This window comes from Ambystoma mexicanum, chromosome 10 (genome assembly GCF_040938575.1).
Source record: "Ambystoma mexicanum isolate Mex_15411 chromosome 10, UKY_AmexF1_1, whole genome shotgun sequence".
In the NCBI taxonomy this organism is placed as follows: domain Eukaryota; kingdom Metazoa; phylum Chordata; class Amphibia; order Caudata; family Ambystomatidae; genus Ambystoma; species Ambystoma mexicanum.
The window spans coordinates 963,822,628-963,838,213 of NC_090932.1; the positions used below are offsets into that span (position 1 = coordinate 963,822,628).

Here is a 15,586-nt window from a genome sequence, read left to right on the forward strand (position 1 = left end):
AACTGGAGCATTACAAATGTCAGGGTCCTGAACGTGCCCCTACTTTTCAATTCAAATCACCATAGGACCAAGAGCAATGGGGACACCAGGGGGCATCTACCTCGCCATCTTAGTATTCAATCTCGTGCCCAGTGCCAGGCCAAGCAGGGGAGCAGGACATTTTAGCAACCAGCACACAAGGGCTCGCCCATGGGCTGTGGGAAGGCTCACTAGCTCTACCCTCCTTCTTGATGGGATCCTTCACCTTGGCTGGCCCAACAGGAGAACCAGAACCTAGTTGTGATGGAGCAGTACTCTTCAGCATTTCAGATGGTAGAAATATCACTTTTGGATACTTTCTGTGCTACAAGTGGGCACTATATCCCATATTTGCATAGGTCTGACAATGTGTTACACGATGCTTGTGGTTTTAATTCTGCTTGGCCTTTGTTCAATATTATCCAATAACATTCTTCAATAAAATGGCATGACAGAATAAAAGAGGCGCAACTAGGAAGCTTGTACACCAATCCCAATCACAGTCATTCATAGCCCAGCTCTGCTGACCTGCTGTGATCCATCTCCGTTTACCATGTGCGGCATCATGGCCACCTCTCCATTCAGCAACGGCGGCAGCTCCAGTGGGATTTGGTCGGTCATCATCATTGTGACGTACATTCATGGAGAATTTCCCTTAACGGACTTCCTGAAAAGAGTAAAAAAGTATAAAACGCTTAGTACCTAGCACTCCAAAACATTTACAGATTTGCAACTACAACAACTGGTAGGTCACTTTATGCTGATTTAAGTTTATTACAGCTTTTTGCAGGGTCATCATACAGATAAAGGGGCATTGCTACTCCTTCCATGCAGGTCATCATGAAGATAACCTGTACAATGGCATTGATCGAAATAACGATTCACAGAGCAGGAGCTAAAAGCAGCTCCTGGGTATCAGGAACCCCCCAGTAGGTAGGAGGAGCTACCTCTGGGGATCAAAGCGCAATCACACAGCCTGCTGTAAATCTCACATCCAGCTAAGAGTTTTGAGAAACCCATCTCAAATTGTATTTCTCCAAGCAATCCTCCCTCCCGAATGCCTGGTTCAGCATTTGGTAGCACCTCACTGAAACAGCAGCCATCCTGAGGCACAGAACAGTGAAGAAGTGGTTTTCAAGCACTTCAGTCTCCTTGGCCTTTCCAGTGGACACCAGCTGCCCCCATGAGGCACAAGCAATGCACAACTATGGTTGTTATTAAGCCCTTACGTCTTGACAGGCCCCTGGCCCTGGGATACCTACAGCTCATCAACAATATGTACATAAATCATGAGTGCACTCACAATTACCTCAATGCTCCCTCTCCTAAATTCCCCACCACAACCAACGTCAACCCCGCGTTTTTCTTGTAGCACCCCATGTGCCAAGAGGACATGAAAAGAGCATAACTTGCGCTATACAAGACCAAATACTGAAACATATCATAAGCACAGGATAGCGCATGCTCTGCAGAGTGACGTTGCACCACCTCCCTATGTCTGCATCAGCTTGACCTCATTTGGTGGGCTTCAGGTTTGGCCAGCAGTCATTACCAAGAGGGCTGGTGGTTGGCAACTAGTTGGCATCTTCTCGTAGGTATCTCACAAACTAGACTGAAAGGGCCCAGGGCAAGTACCAGATTGTCTACAGGAGACCCCAGATAACTGACTCAGTAGCCAGTTGGCATAGTAGTTCTGCAAGAAAACGAGCCCACTCAGTAAATCCGGCATGTGTGCAAGCTCACTGCCTTATATTCTTTCACCCACACTGAAATGCTCTATTTTGGCATTGAACTGAAAATGGTGAACTCCAGTAAAACAACAGAGGATTAGAAAATAATGAAAAATTGGTTGATATAAGATCTACCTGTCAATCAAAATGTATGATTCACTGTCACTATCAGATGTGCATGATCTCACATGACCATTTATTCAAAATATCCTGTAAAAAGACGTTCAGACTTGAATGGGCCCTTCCAATCGTATGGTAGTCCCCAGTATGCCCCTACATTGGTTCAGTGCAGAGTCTACTACTAGAAATTCCTGTGTCCGCTAAACACAGCAAAACCTAGGCCCCCTTCTTCCCATACTCCTGATTCAGTACCCCAATGGCATTGGGCACAAAGCAGACACGGAGTTGCTGGATAAGGCATGGGCACTCATTTTGAAGCAAGTTGTCCAGAGGTGTTTAAGTAGTAAGTGTGTGTCCTGGCTATGTGGTGAAACTCATATTCACTACTCATCTAAAAAAATTATAGGTTTGCCAAATTCTATTGGGCTGAAGCCGAACAGCTGTTTTTTAAAAGTAAAATTTCCAAATTTGATAAATTCACATTATAAAAAATAAATACACTTTAAAAAAAACTTTCTTTAAAGCACTATTGTTCGTCACTACAAATTATTGAATCAAACTACTGAAACCATAAAATTCCAAGATGCCAACAAGCAGCGGTCAGATTTCAGGTGTGCAACATGCCAATTTGTTATTTTTTAAACAGCATCAGCATTTGACAAATGGCAGCTTTATCTAATCTGCTTACGCTAGGTAGGTGATCGTTAGACATGTTCATCTCAAGCAGAGCACCTACATTTCTCTCTTTCTGTCCCGACATTCGCTTTCACCATCAACCTCCACGGCTGTTTCCGACTGTCTCTTTGCTATTAAGCGCTGGATGCATGATCATCCCCTTAACTCATCCACGACAGACATTCTCCAACTTCCCCATGTCTCCCCCCCCCCCCACAACCTTATTTCTTTTCCTCCAAGCAGTTCTGACCTTTCTTCTTCTGTTCGTAATCTTGGTGTATTCTTTGATTCCTCACTCTCCTTAACTTCCCTTTTCACTTTTCTTGCTGGTTCGCGTGGCTACAACTTTTCAATATCTGTAAAAGTCTTCCTCCACTTACGTTTTCTGCCACTAAACCTTTTCTTCGGCCCCTGCTCTTTTCTGGTTTTCATTGCATCTTTTGCCTATCTTAATATATCATTGTGTAACTATCTACAGCATGTAGGTGCGTGTAATCACGAAATAAACTTAAATACACGTTGAACAAATACATATTAGACACCAATCTACTTTATTCCAGCTGATTAGCTAGAGTATTCCCCATTCCCGAGGTAGGTGCAGCTTATTTGCTCCTCCCTCTCGTCAAGTGAATCCGGTTTTAGTGCTGCATAAAAAGGGGTCTGGTTTGCCGCTCCATGGGCTCTTGGTGGTTGTTTAGCATTTGGACCTAACTCGTGATTTGCTCTATATCCCAAACCAAAGCAAAACTGGAAGAGAAAAAGTCAAACTCAAGAAACCAGCAAAGGAAAAGAGAAGGACAATATGCTGTGGCGGCGGCTGAGTTTTTTAATTAATGGATTTCCTTTCTTTTATTTGTAGGGGCGTAAAAATGTCCCTTTGAATGTGCACAAGGGCCTGACCGTGGAGAGGGAGCCCCAACCAAAGTGGGATTCAGGGAGGTTCTTCCCAGTAAAATTCTTTAAAAGAATGATTTAAAACAGTATATTTTACAGCAACTTTCTGGTGCAAATAGTGTTAAGAAACCGTTAACAAATGGTTTTGTAGGGCAACACATGAAAGACCCAATAGATGTCAGCTCACCAACAGTGCACAAGGGAATTTTCCAATGCATTTTCATGATGCATTAGTACACAATGTATGCCAGTATTGTGCTAGTGTAAAAAATCGTCATACTGGCTTTGCCAATATAGGCGAGTATTGCCTTGTGAGAACATACTCATGTTTGCTTTGCCCATACTGATACTACAGAAAAACGGATCCATGATGGAGGCCTCAATATAGGCCTGTATCCCCAAGTAAGAATATTGAAGTTGGCTTTGGCAATAATGGCAGTGAAAATAGCATGTCGCTGTAAGAAAACATGTCCATACTGGCGGGACCAAAGTGGGCCAGTATCTCCACTTGTGAATACTCATATTGATTATGCCCATAATGCCAGTGAAAATGATATTCCACTGTGGGAAAACATGCCCAAACATTTTTGGAACCTTGAGATTCCCTACTTTCCTCCAGTGTCAGAGGCAATCCTCCCTGGCCACAGGACCTTATGCACGTTCATACACATTCAGGGTACATGATTTCTCCCATTCATGCATGCAGTCACATTCAACACCATTTACACTGCACTTACCCAGAGAAATACCTTCCCATGTACGTATATATACATAAATGCATAGGTTTATTTTTTCTCACCTGCAGAACGTGAACGCCTCAGGACTCCCAATACTGCAAGGACGCCATGCTGCCTGTATGACTCTGCACTCCCAAAAATCGCCCAGACAGGAAACGGGATTAACACTTCCCCCAGCTTGGTTCCCGGCATATGTGGTGTAGCTGTATCACCTCCAACTCATGCCCTTGGCACGCCCAGTGCTCGGGGAGGTGCAGGAGCGCTCCTGCAGCCAATTGGGCCTACAGTTCTCTGGCTGGCATGCCCAATGGGCCATGCAAGGCTGGGAAGCAGAAGATCCCAGCATTGCACCGTCCAATGGGCATGTGCAGGCTGGGGGTGCGCAAGCCACATGGAAACTACATTTCCCTACAGCAACAACAGTCCAGAGGCGGATCATCGAAAGACTCTTGCTTACCCTAGATTTAATCTGAACTATGCTAGAGGGAGAAGTTTTACAGTTCAGGGAGCCAGAATATGCTTCCTGACTCTGAGATCTGAGTCCAATCCAAGTAATTTTAGTTAAGGTTTAAAAACCAGTCTCTTTCATTTACATCTTTCTCACTAGCAATGGTAACTTTGCCCTTTTATTTGATGTTAATTGCATATGGCGCCCTTATGCCTTTGAGCGCTATGCACACAACCCATAAGATAACAGTCCTCAGTGTTTTCATATATTGCCTTCGTAATGGGCAATGCATCGGCAACCAGTATCCCATCATGGAGGAGCCACTACTGATTCTAGAGCGGTATCCAGTAGTATGGTCGCCGACAAACTGCTGTTCTTACAAATAATCGCGGCAAAAAGGCTGTGGTGTTACCTGGTAAAAGTGTTTGCATTATACCACACAAGGGGCGAGGGGTTGCGGGGGTGTCCCCCGCTCCCTTTGGGCGGTATAATGGGTCTTGGGCCCGCGGGGGTGCTATATAATTTATAATTTACTTTTGCAAATATATTGGAGAGTTTTTACTGACAGCTTTGGGAAAGGACCTCTTGAATTGTAGTCATCAGTACACACCATGAGGTTTAAAAACGCACTCTAGGGTGGGCAGAATCCCCGTGACTCGGGTTAGGACTTGTTTGGTCTGGCAAGCCTGGAAAAAGTCCAGACATTTATATCCGGTTAAAAGGAGGAAGACAGCCGCCTCATGGTGCGTCATCAGGCATGCCCCATTTTAATGTGTTGATTTAGCTTATCGCGGGTTTGGTTATTCTATTGAACTTTGGCTAGTTTGCATAAGATTGGGAGTTTACATTTTGGTTTCATCATTATTGGTCACGTGTTTCCGTGTGCTTTTTCCCTTAGAACTCCACTATACTAACCCCCCCCCCACACACACACCCCACGGCGCCCCTCCCCGAGCATATTCTCAAATCGAGACTCTAGCCTTCCTTTCATCTAGCCAAGGAAATGTCCAGGTATCAGGTTTGCCGACTCAGCACTTGCTGAAGGTCTGTTTTCATGATCATTGACAAAATCTTTTTTTTTAATTATTTATTTCCGAATTTGCAAAGCGTGGCTAAGACCTGAAGGTATCTTGGCGCTGGGGGAACTTGCTCCCTCCCAAGACTGGATGGACAGTAGCAAAGTAATATACCAGAGAGTTCCAGACGGTCTAGTTAAATAAGAACGTTTTCAGAGCCTGTCTACGGTTATCGCAGCTTCCTCCATAAGCAGCCATGGATGATGGCCCGAGCAGCTCGGCGCATGGCTGAGAATCTGCACGCCTTTCCTGTACTCACACACCAAGCACTCTCGCCTCGCGGATTCGGTTGCATAACGCGGAACACAAAGGGCCCGGCGCTCCGAAGTGCGTCATCGAAAAAGAACCCGAAAGGTCACTGGCAGCAACATTCTCTTGACAGCTGGCAAACCACGCAATTAGATTTCAAAGGAATACCTGGCATTGTTAGCACAGGTAAACCAAGAGACATCTGAACCTGTTCCAACCCTGCGCCTGATTTCTTTAAAATCTCTAGACTGCAGACGTAAATAGGCTGCAATTATTCCAATAAATTGGCAAGCATCAGATTAACTCTTTACCGCAGCTTATCACAAGTTATATTCGGCCCTCAATGTCAGCAAAAGAGATTGGACAGTGACGGGTGTCTAGATGCAGGGCAGCTGTGTGATTTTGTAATGATGGGACGAGCAGGAACGACAGCACAGGGGCATTTGTTCAGTTAGAAAACAACGCAACGCTAGGCGCAGTGGTGTTTCATGCAGATGCCCCGTTTTACATTTAGCGCCTAAAGATGGTGAACGAGCGCTTGGCTCATTACGAAGCATTTGAGCAAAGAAGGCAACGAATGCAAAGGGGATAATCAGTGTGTCAAAAAGAGCATAGTCCCGGGAGGATAGCTCAGCGGCAACGTGCTAGCCTTGGAAACAAGACGACACGAAGCAACACAGGTTCGATCCCCCGCGCTTAGAAACCTCTGGGTGGTAGACATATTCTGGTAACAGCGCCTCAATGCCCGGGGCTATGTGAGCGTTTTAAAAATGCAAATAAATAAATATTTTGTCAAGTGGCGAACTCAAACCAGGACCTAGCCCCGGCAGTCTCAACCACCAGATCTGATCACCTCCACTGAAGGCATGTCCACAGTGTAACATTCATTTTACGTTGTGTGCAAGTTCTGCATTATCAATACAACATCATGCTTATGGAACTCCAGTGACTTGAGTCTTGCCATCTGCTTCTAAGAAGGGAACTCTAGGATTGGCTCCAGGAAAAGGCATGCAGCTCACCAGGACCTGAACTGGTCGGGAGGGATTCCTGAGCATCCCGATTGGAATTTGTGTTGTATAACTTTTTTACACCAATCTATGCACCAGGCACTCACACCGATGTATTTTGCCAACCATCTCCAAGTCTGCAAAATGCTATGCAAGATGAGATTATCTCAATAGTCACAGTTACGTTGGGCAAGTATGGAGGGCAAATGGGTCATCCCTTAAGCAAATGAAAGGGCACATCCCGTGCAATGTTGATGGACAGGTTGAGGTCAAAGAAGACAAACATGTTATTGCAGGACTGGGTTTTCAGCATATGCACGGTGGGGCCATATAGCCTCAGCAATTACTGCCTTCTTTTCCTGCGCAAGATTCTTGAAAGAGCTGTAGCCAATGAACTTCAAGCACACATTTATACTGACAGCCTCCTACAGATGTACCAATCAAGCTTTAGATCCAGATGCAGCACAGAGACAGCCACAATCCATGCCTTGGGTCTCAGCAACCTCCTCCCCGTCAACATCAGACTCGACCCATAGCTTGCACTGCTCAGGAAAGACCTCAAGACCATCCTCTTCAAGGAACAGATCCTCCCTAACAACTTGGTCCACACACCCTCCACTCCCAATCCTAGCTGAAACTCTGATCTCCTCCTCACTGTTTCCTACCCTGGTTGCTTGCAGATCTCTTGACGCCAACTGCCCGCCCTTCCCGTTAGTTCCCGGCTACCTTTTTCTCTGCTTCCCTCACTATGTTCTTCCCGCATGACTGTAAAGCACTGAACTGCCACCTGAAGCTCGGTCTGCACTCAATAAATATAATAATAATCATAAATGGGTGATGCACTCTGAATCCTTGACAACAGCAGCCCCTGCCTCCGGGGACTTCTTGAACTGTCCACAGACTTAAACACTGTAGACCACGCTGCACAAGCGTGAGTAGAATGTTCTCTGCTGATGCACCGCTAAGACCACCGTAGATTTTGTCCAGATGGATACCTCCAGATCACCAGCTCTACCAGTCAACTCTAACAGTCAAGACAGGGGACCATCCTCTCACCCAGGATCTTCAATCTCTACATGGAGCCCCTGGGAAACCCCCACCACCACCCACAACTTAAGGTCCATGTATATGCAGACACTACTCAACTACCTGAAAATAACATCGACAATATGCACCTACTCAACCACCTGCCTCACCCTGATCCAGAGATGGATGTCCAGCACCTACCCCAAAATGAACCCCAAGAGGAATGAACTTCTGTTCCTTGCCAACAGCACCAAACCTCTCCACCTCCCATCCAGATCTGACTGGCCACCATGTTCCTTGAGGGCTTCAGCTAACAACCAACACTTGCTGAAGTCTATGGGATGCAACATAGACAGCGACCTCTACTTAAGAACACACATTGCATAGAAAACCCAGATGCATACTGTCCCATCTGCAGAAAAACTGGTACACAGCAACAAGTCCCAGTCAGATCTCAACTGGACAGAGGAAACACTCTGTTCACTTGCCTGCCCACCACTACCCTATTGTCTCAAGGGCTCCACAAATATGTTACCAACACTCATTAACTTCACTTGCTGCCACTAAAGGCATGCATCACCCTCAGAGCCAGCTGCATCACATACCCACATGTATGCACGGTCCCTCCTACTCGGCAAAGTCACAATTTCATACCGTGTCGATGCGAAATTATTAAGCGCAGAGGAACTTTTAAAGGAAAAAGCAGAAAGTGAGGCAAACGGGAGAAAGGGTTTTGGGGGTAACAGGAAGGTCGAAACATCACACACCAGACCCACCACACTATATGCAATGATGTGTGTTTATTAGAGGGTATTCTGTTTTAGACAGCATGCATTTATTTAACCTTTTGAGTGCCTTTAGGACACAAATTTATACATACAAGCACGCATCCCTCGCCTAATAAAGTGGACTTATGTTGCCCTTAGATCGTGTGTGTGTACTTACATATATAAAGTGTGTGCTGAAGGTGGGGATCTCTTCACTCCCGAAGTCCCAGAGACCTCCTTTGAACTTTTAAGAGTACTGCCAACCTTCCCTTAACTACTCAGCTAAATCTTAGGTCTCCTCCTCCTAATGCGGCAAAACGAGGACTGTCAAATCCTGTCTTGCAGGTATTTTTTCCTGGGAACCAGCGCAGGCCAATGGGCCGGCTCTCGCTGGATCCGAGTTCCGGCACCAGATGTGTAGCTGTATCTCAGGATCCAGCCAGCCTCAGCGCCAAATAGCCCCTCACATACTAAAGGGATTTTGAAAGGAAAAAAAAAAAAAAAGCAAAGCGCTTTCCACGCTACCGTAGGGAGTGGGGGCCGGAGCCGCACACAGCACATTGATGCCATGAGCGCTCTTCTGGCTCCGCCCCCCCCACCTACGTCACAGGCAGCAGGAGCCAAGGCAGACCCTCAGTTAATCTGGGGGCTCGCCTCTGTGACCTAATCTGCTCCAGGCTAGCACGAGCGCACTGTGCAGAGCCTTTGTGCACAGTGTGCTTGCACAGAGCACATTACATCACTGAGGCAAGCAGCCAGGTTTGCCGAGGATCAAACACCCTGTGAGTGAGCAGAAAGCAGAATCCAAACGCAATGATCACTGAGCCCCCAGCTTCGTGGGCTTGTTGCCTTTCCCAAATTAATTCTGGTATTTGTAGTTTGGGATGTCAAAATACATTTTGGGCCTCATTACGACCCTGGCGTTAAGGGTTTAACGGCGCCGTTAAACCTTTAACGCCTGATTACGAGTTCCCTTTGCGGGACCCGACCTTAACGCCTGCTTTTAGCAGGCGTTAAAGTAGGGTGCCGCAAAGGGACCTTGGTGCTAAGCACGGTGCCTCAATTTGCGGCACCGTACTTAGCGCCTTCCCCATTCCCATTGAGCCCTATGGGGCAAAAATGGGAATGGGGAAGGGCCCATGGTGAATGGGGAATTACCGCCCTGCCAACCTTGGAATGGGGCGGTAATTCCGCCATTCACCATGGCGGACCCCGGCATGGACCATGGAGCTAATAGCACCATGGTTTAGCGCCGGGGTCGTAATGAGGCCCTTTGACATGGACGGTGCTGGCTTGAAAAGTACACAAACCATAGCAAGGTACGCTTACCATGGTTTGTGTAGTTTTCAAGCAATTAAAGAAATTGCACCATTTTAAAAAATATTTTGTTTAACATTTCCTTTGATGGGAATTCAACCGGAACCCCCCCCCCCTCTCTGAACTCAGCCTCCTCGGAACTCGGCCCCACCTCCAAACCCCGCCCTTGTGGGATTCCCCTTCCACATTTTTTCCATTTCCACCACTACTGTGAACACAACACTCCAATGCACAAAAGTATCTAAATTGTAAAAATCGAAAAAAATACCCATTATTACATGAAGTTTGTGGCTTTTAATAAATGCAAGATGTCCAGTCTGTGAAACATAAAGACCCATGCAGCAAAGGGAGAAAACCTTAGCAAAGATGAGCGAACATGAACATAGCAACTAAAAAAGGCTCTCCATGCAGAATGTGATTTTGTTCTAATTGCTTCCCTGTGGAATTCTGCACACTGATGTACGCCGATGTCCCGTTAATGGACACACTGTCACATCACCAACACCGATAAATCAAAACAAATGATTTATACTCCGGGATCCGTATCATAAACAAAGGTCGTATCGACAAAGCAGTCTAGTGCTCGAAGCATATCGAGTGACACTTCATAGCACTACTGTACAGGGGTGAGGATGTATATGCCAGTTTTTGCCTGTTTGTTTTATTTAATGTTTGCACTGTTAGAAGACACCTAGAATCTTTAATAAGCAAGTTATGTAATTAAATCCACAATAAATTTGTAGAGTAGAAATACAAAGAAAAAACCCCAAAGTTGCCCTTGGAATAACCACATGTTTTCACTATGCCCTATTCGAGCTCCATATCTCAAGGCAAATACATGACAGATGTATCTTCCATCATCAGTGTTCAATTTCACTATTATGATCATATTAAACAATATTTTCCTAACCATTTTTTATTGGGTGAAGCAGTATCGATATAGGAGTCTGTTGTGGCCAATGCATTTTCGCACTTTAGGGCTAGACGCTTATTACATTCAATCCAAAAGGATATTATAACTGCAATCCAATCAAAAATACGAGGGAAGACAAAAAAACAGAAAACGAAACAAAGAAAGTTAGAGGTTTATGTATAATCAAATGATCCCCAAAAATTCGGACAGTCAAACACAATTCAGTTGTTATACCTTAGTGAGACTCATTCATCGATTCAACTGTGAAAGAAAGAGAAGAGAAACATAGGCAAAAAGGCCACTAAAACCATCATGATAATTAATAATCATTAAAAAGGACGTGTGGCACCAAAGTAGAAATTCAACACACACTTTTCGCAGGATCTAATATTAGAAATATCTCCAAGTTGTGCCAAACATTGCAATCCGGGCAGCACTGAATATACCAAGACATTAACACATCTCGTCAACTAGACGACACAATCACTGGCTTCCTGTGCAAGACAGAATTAAATTCAAAATCCTCTCACTCACCCACAAATGTCTCTCAAACAACGCACCAGCTTACGTAAGCAACCAAATTTCTAAAACCCAATCCAACAGACGTACACAATCCTCCTATTCCAACCTAATTGCGACACCGAGATTCAGGAGACAGAAAGCCAGCGGATGCAGTTTCCCAGTGGTCGCGGCCAAACTGTGGCATACCCTGCCTTTATCATTGGGGAATGACACATCTCTATGGTCATTCCGCATAGACCTAAAAACCTTGCTTTTCGAGCAAGACTCTTTTTAAAGACCACTGACCCAAACTGAATAAGCATATAGCTAACATGGGTATCATTTTTTAGAAATAAGCTAATCCTGCAGCTCGCACAACAAATTAGAACCTGGAAAACGTATGCAATGCAACTCAATGCAACTCCAGGTAATGTATGTTTTGTAAGACTAATCACTGTAACTTGTGCACCTTCTGCATTACCTGTGTAATATGAATCACATGTCCGTAACCAAGTTCATGCGCTTAGATACCTCTGGGTTATGTGTGCTCTTTAAATGTTCAAATAAATAAAATAATTAAATACAAATATTTAGTAATTTGCCCCGACCAAGCACTATGTTCAGGGTTACAAAAAAAAAACATTCAAGCGCTACTGGTATTCAAAATGTTCCCATCTCCTCCACTGCTAGCAAGATATTTTTCACACTAGTCAAACTGGAAGACATATTAAGTTTCATCTGCAGGTAGCATATTCTCTGCGGCACGTTGGCGGCAAATTAACCAAATGCTAGTCGTTGCCAGGATACTGGGCTCCCTAATGATCCGTCACAGCACTCCTTTGGCATTCCCGCTGAAATACCACTGCTCTACCTGGCCTTACTTTGCCGCTTGCTCTAATTTCTATAGTTGTGTATAGATTAGGTAACAAGACGGTCACCCTTTGATGAACAAGCTATCTATGCCTGGCTGTGACATTTGTTGTTTATCACTTCAGCGCTTTCTGATTGAGCCAAGTTTCACAACAGGGGTGAGTGGACAATGATAGAAAGATAACAACTGTCACTTGCACAAGATGGCTCCCATATATTCCATACCTACAAAACTTGAAGGCAGCGAAACACTGCTACAATGTGTTAACCCAATTAGCAGACACAACCAGCGAAGGAATTGGGCTGGAACAAGATGAAGCAGAGCTCCAGCAAAGTTTGTCTAGCCAGAGCTCTGTGGAAATTTCCAGATCTGTTCCCAAGTCCTGTTTCACGCACGAGCAGCTGCTCTTCAGAAAACTCTGCACGCGAGACTGAATGCAGAAACAGACAAAGCCTCACATCCTATTCAGCAACTATGAAAATTGGTATATATGTCTTGCAATTTACAAAAAGTGTTTTTGTTAGGGTGAGTATTTGAACCAATGAAAACGGCCAAGTCCAACTGCCTTTAGTCCTAAAAAGGGTTTCTTGCTGAATCACTATCACATAAATGATTCAAATTAAAATGTGTGGACATTCTTTATGTTCCCAAAATGCACTTTGCTTTTATGCAAATCGGCCAGGCTTGGGTTCCATGAAGAAATACTGTGTTGAATGACTTGACCTGGAGCCAGGCCCCTCGGCCCTGACCCTCCTGACAGCCCCGCAACCTCCAAGGAAGAGAGGGTTCCCAGAGAACATTTTTTCCATTTACAGCAGTGGGCACACCTTGATTTTATAAAGGGATGGTATTAGAGTGAGTTTTATAAGCTGCAGGAAACGGCCATGATGTTTTGCCTGCTGGACCATGAAAATGTAGAGGACTGATGAGAAAAACATGCCTAGATGGGCAATAGCTAAGATAAACCACTTGTTTCAACATATCTCTTATTGAATTGAGTTAATACTCTATGCAGACCAGAGGATACATGCCATATCATTGCCCAGGAGTGTGAAGTGCGTTTACAGAACTTAATTTACTGGTGCATGAAAGAAGATTTAAAGAAACTAGAGCTAAAAGGCAGTCATTCTATGGTTCCTCGTTTGTATTAATAATACAGAACACAGTCCAGTTTCAACATATGCTGAGACACAAAAGGTGCAGGACAAGATAGCTCAACCATAATATCTGGTGAGCATTGAAAGTGCCGTTGCTGCTGGCCTTGGCACAATATACAAACGTATCTACTACCCGCATAGAACCCATTGGTACATATTAACCTAGAAGACTTGACCAGGTGTACGATTCCAGAACACAGGGCTTAAAGGAATAGTTTGTTCAGAAATATTATTGGCCAAATAGATGGCCAATAATAAAACACATACCTAAAATACATATATGTTTTAAGTCCCTATGCAATATTTCGAGCAAATGAAGCTCAAACTTTGAAATTGCAAGCACTAGGGGGCATTCATTTTGTGAAATGGATGCCGCCTGTGCTTGTGTTTGCAGCACTAATGAAGAAAAAGCCAGCCAGCTGTAGTAGACAAAAGCTACCACTGGGTGGCTTTTGCTTCATTGGTGCCGGACTCGGAGGACGGGGACCAGAGACTACAGGCAGGAAAGCTGCAGCTGCATCTCGGTAAGTGCTATTTTATTTTTTAAAATAAGCCTAGCTGCGTTTTTTTTTCTAAGTTGTCCGGGCTGGAGGAGCCCTGTGGGGAGCCCGAGAGCTCCAAAGTGAAAGCCGCTGGAGGCAGAAACACAACACGGGTGTCTAGAAATGCTGCAGCGTTTCTGCCTCCAGCAGCTTTCACTTTGCCCGAGAGCTCCAAAGTGAAAGCTGCTGGAGGCAGAAACACAACGCGGGTGTTTAGAAATGCCGCAGTGTTTCTGCCTCCAGCAGCTTTCACTTTGGGGCTCTCGGGCTCCAAAGTGAAAGCTGCTGGAGGCAGAAACACAACGCGGTTGTGTTTCCGTGCCGCAGTGTTTAGAAATACAAAGTTTTTGTATTTGTAAATGCCGCAGTATTTACAAATCCAAAAACGTTGTTATTCTGAATGCTGCAGCTTTCGCTGAGAGTCTCCTGGACTCCCTCAGGGTTGGGGAGCCCAGGAGACTCCCAGCGAAAGCTGCAGCATTCAGAAGAACAACGTTGTTGTATTTGTGTTTGCCGTGGTTTTCTAACCACGGCAATCACAAATACAACGTTATATTTTTGATTGGTGCGCCTCGGCTTTTTGCCTTCATTTTATGTTTTCTGTGCTTCCCTGGGTTTGGGGAGCACAGAAAACGTAAAATGAAAGTGAAGGCAGCCTCCTCGGCTCTGCTTAGGCTGCAGTAAGCAAAAGCTCCCAGTAGGGTGCTTTTGCTCCTTGTTTAGTGCCGCAAAGGCAGAGCCGAGGAGGCTGCCTGAATTTACAAAATGGATGCCCCCTAGAGCTTGCAATTCTAAAGTTTGAGCTTCATTTGCTCGAAACTTTGCATAGGGACTTAAAAAAATATATATTTTAGGTATTCGTTTTATTATTGGCCATCTTTTTGGCCAATATTTTCTGACCAAACCATTCCTTTAATCTAGCAAATCCAATATAGGTTTGTCTTGTTTTTTTACTAGGTGCATTGTTCTATTTGTGGGATAGATTAGACCCTATGGGGAGTGTCTACCCCTATGAGGCAATAATGAATGTTTCTATTTATTTAGGGGAAAAAAAGAAGGAAAAAAGATTAAAATATGCCAGAATTAAGAATAAGTGAAGTGAGCTGTAGGACGCCCACGTTGGAATTAGTAAGTGAAGTGTGCAATTTATTACGGGTGGAGAGGAGGTTTAAAACATACAATCACATACATGTGTGTACTCACTATTAATTGCCCATATGTCAGGAAAACGAAGGTGATGTTAAGGTTCCTATGATGAAGCTTCACTGCCTAAATAAAGTCTATTGGTCCTGAAACAGTCACAGTAGACATATTTTAGCTTACTTGATGCCAAAATGTCAAACTTGACATTTAAGTGTCAAATGAGTATTCTTTGGGAAGCGAAAATAGAGAGCAGCAAGTAAATTAATATAGCAAGTATCTTCAACCATTGTGTGTTTTTCTGCGTAGTCCGATTGTTATAGAGTATGCTGGTGTGTGAAAGGATAGGGTGAGGTGTTTAGGGGTTATAGCAATGTGCGTAGCATGTACACCAATGA

At 44.6% G+C, this 15,586-nt stretch overlaps 1 protein-coding gene across 2 annotated transcripts in view; it reads right to left on the bottom strand.

Moving 5' to 3' along the window:
- Positions 1-15,586, bottom strand: part of FNDC3B (fibronectin type III domain containing 3B) — a 796,261-nt gene that overhangs the window by 644,859 nt on the left and 135,816 nt on the right. For both annotated transcript variants that reach the window (XM_069618738.1, XM_069618739.1), the window contains exon 2: positions 547-685. In XM_069618738.1, the coding sequence (XP_069474839.1) occupies positions 547-657 (111 nt within the window). In that variant the 5' untranslated portion in view covers positions 658-685. The remainder of the gene's footprint in view (positions 1-546; positions 686-15,586) is intronic.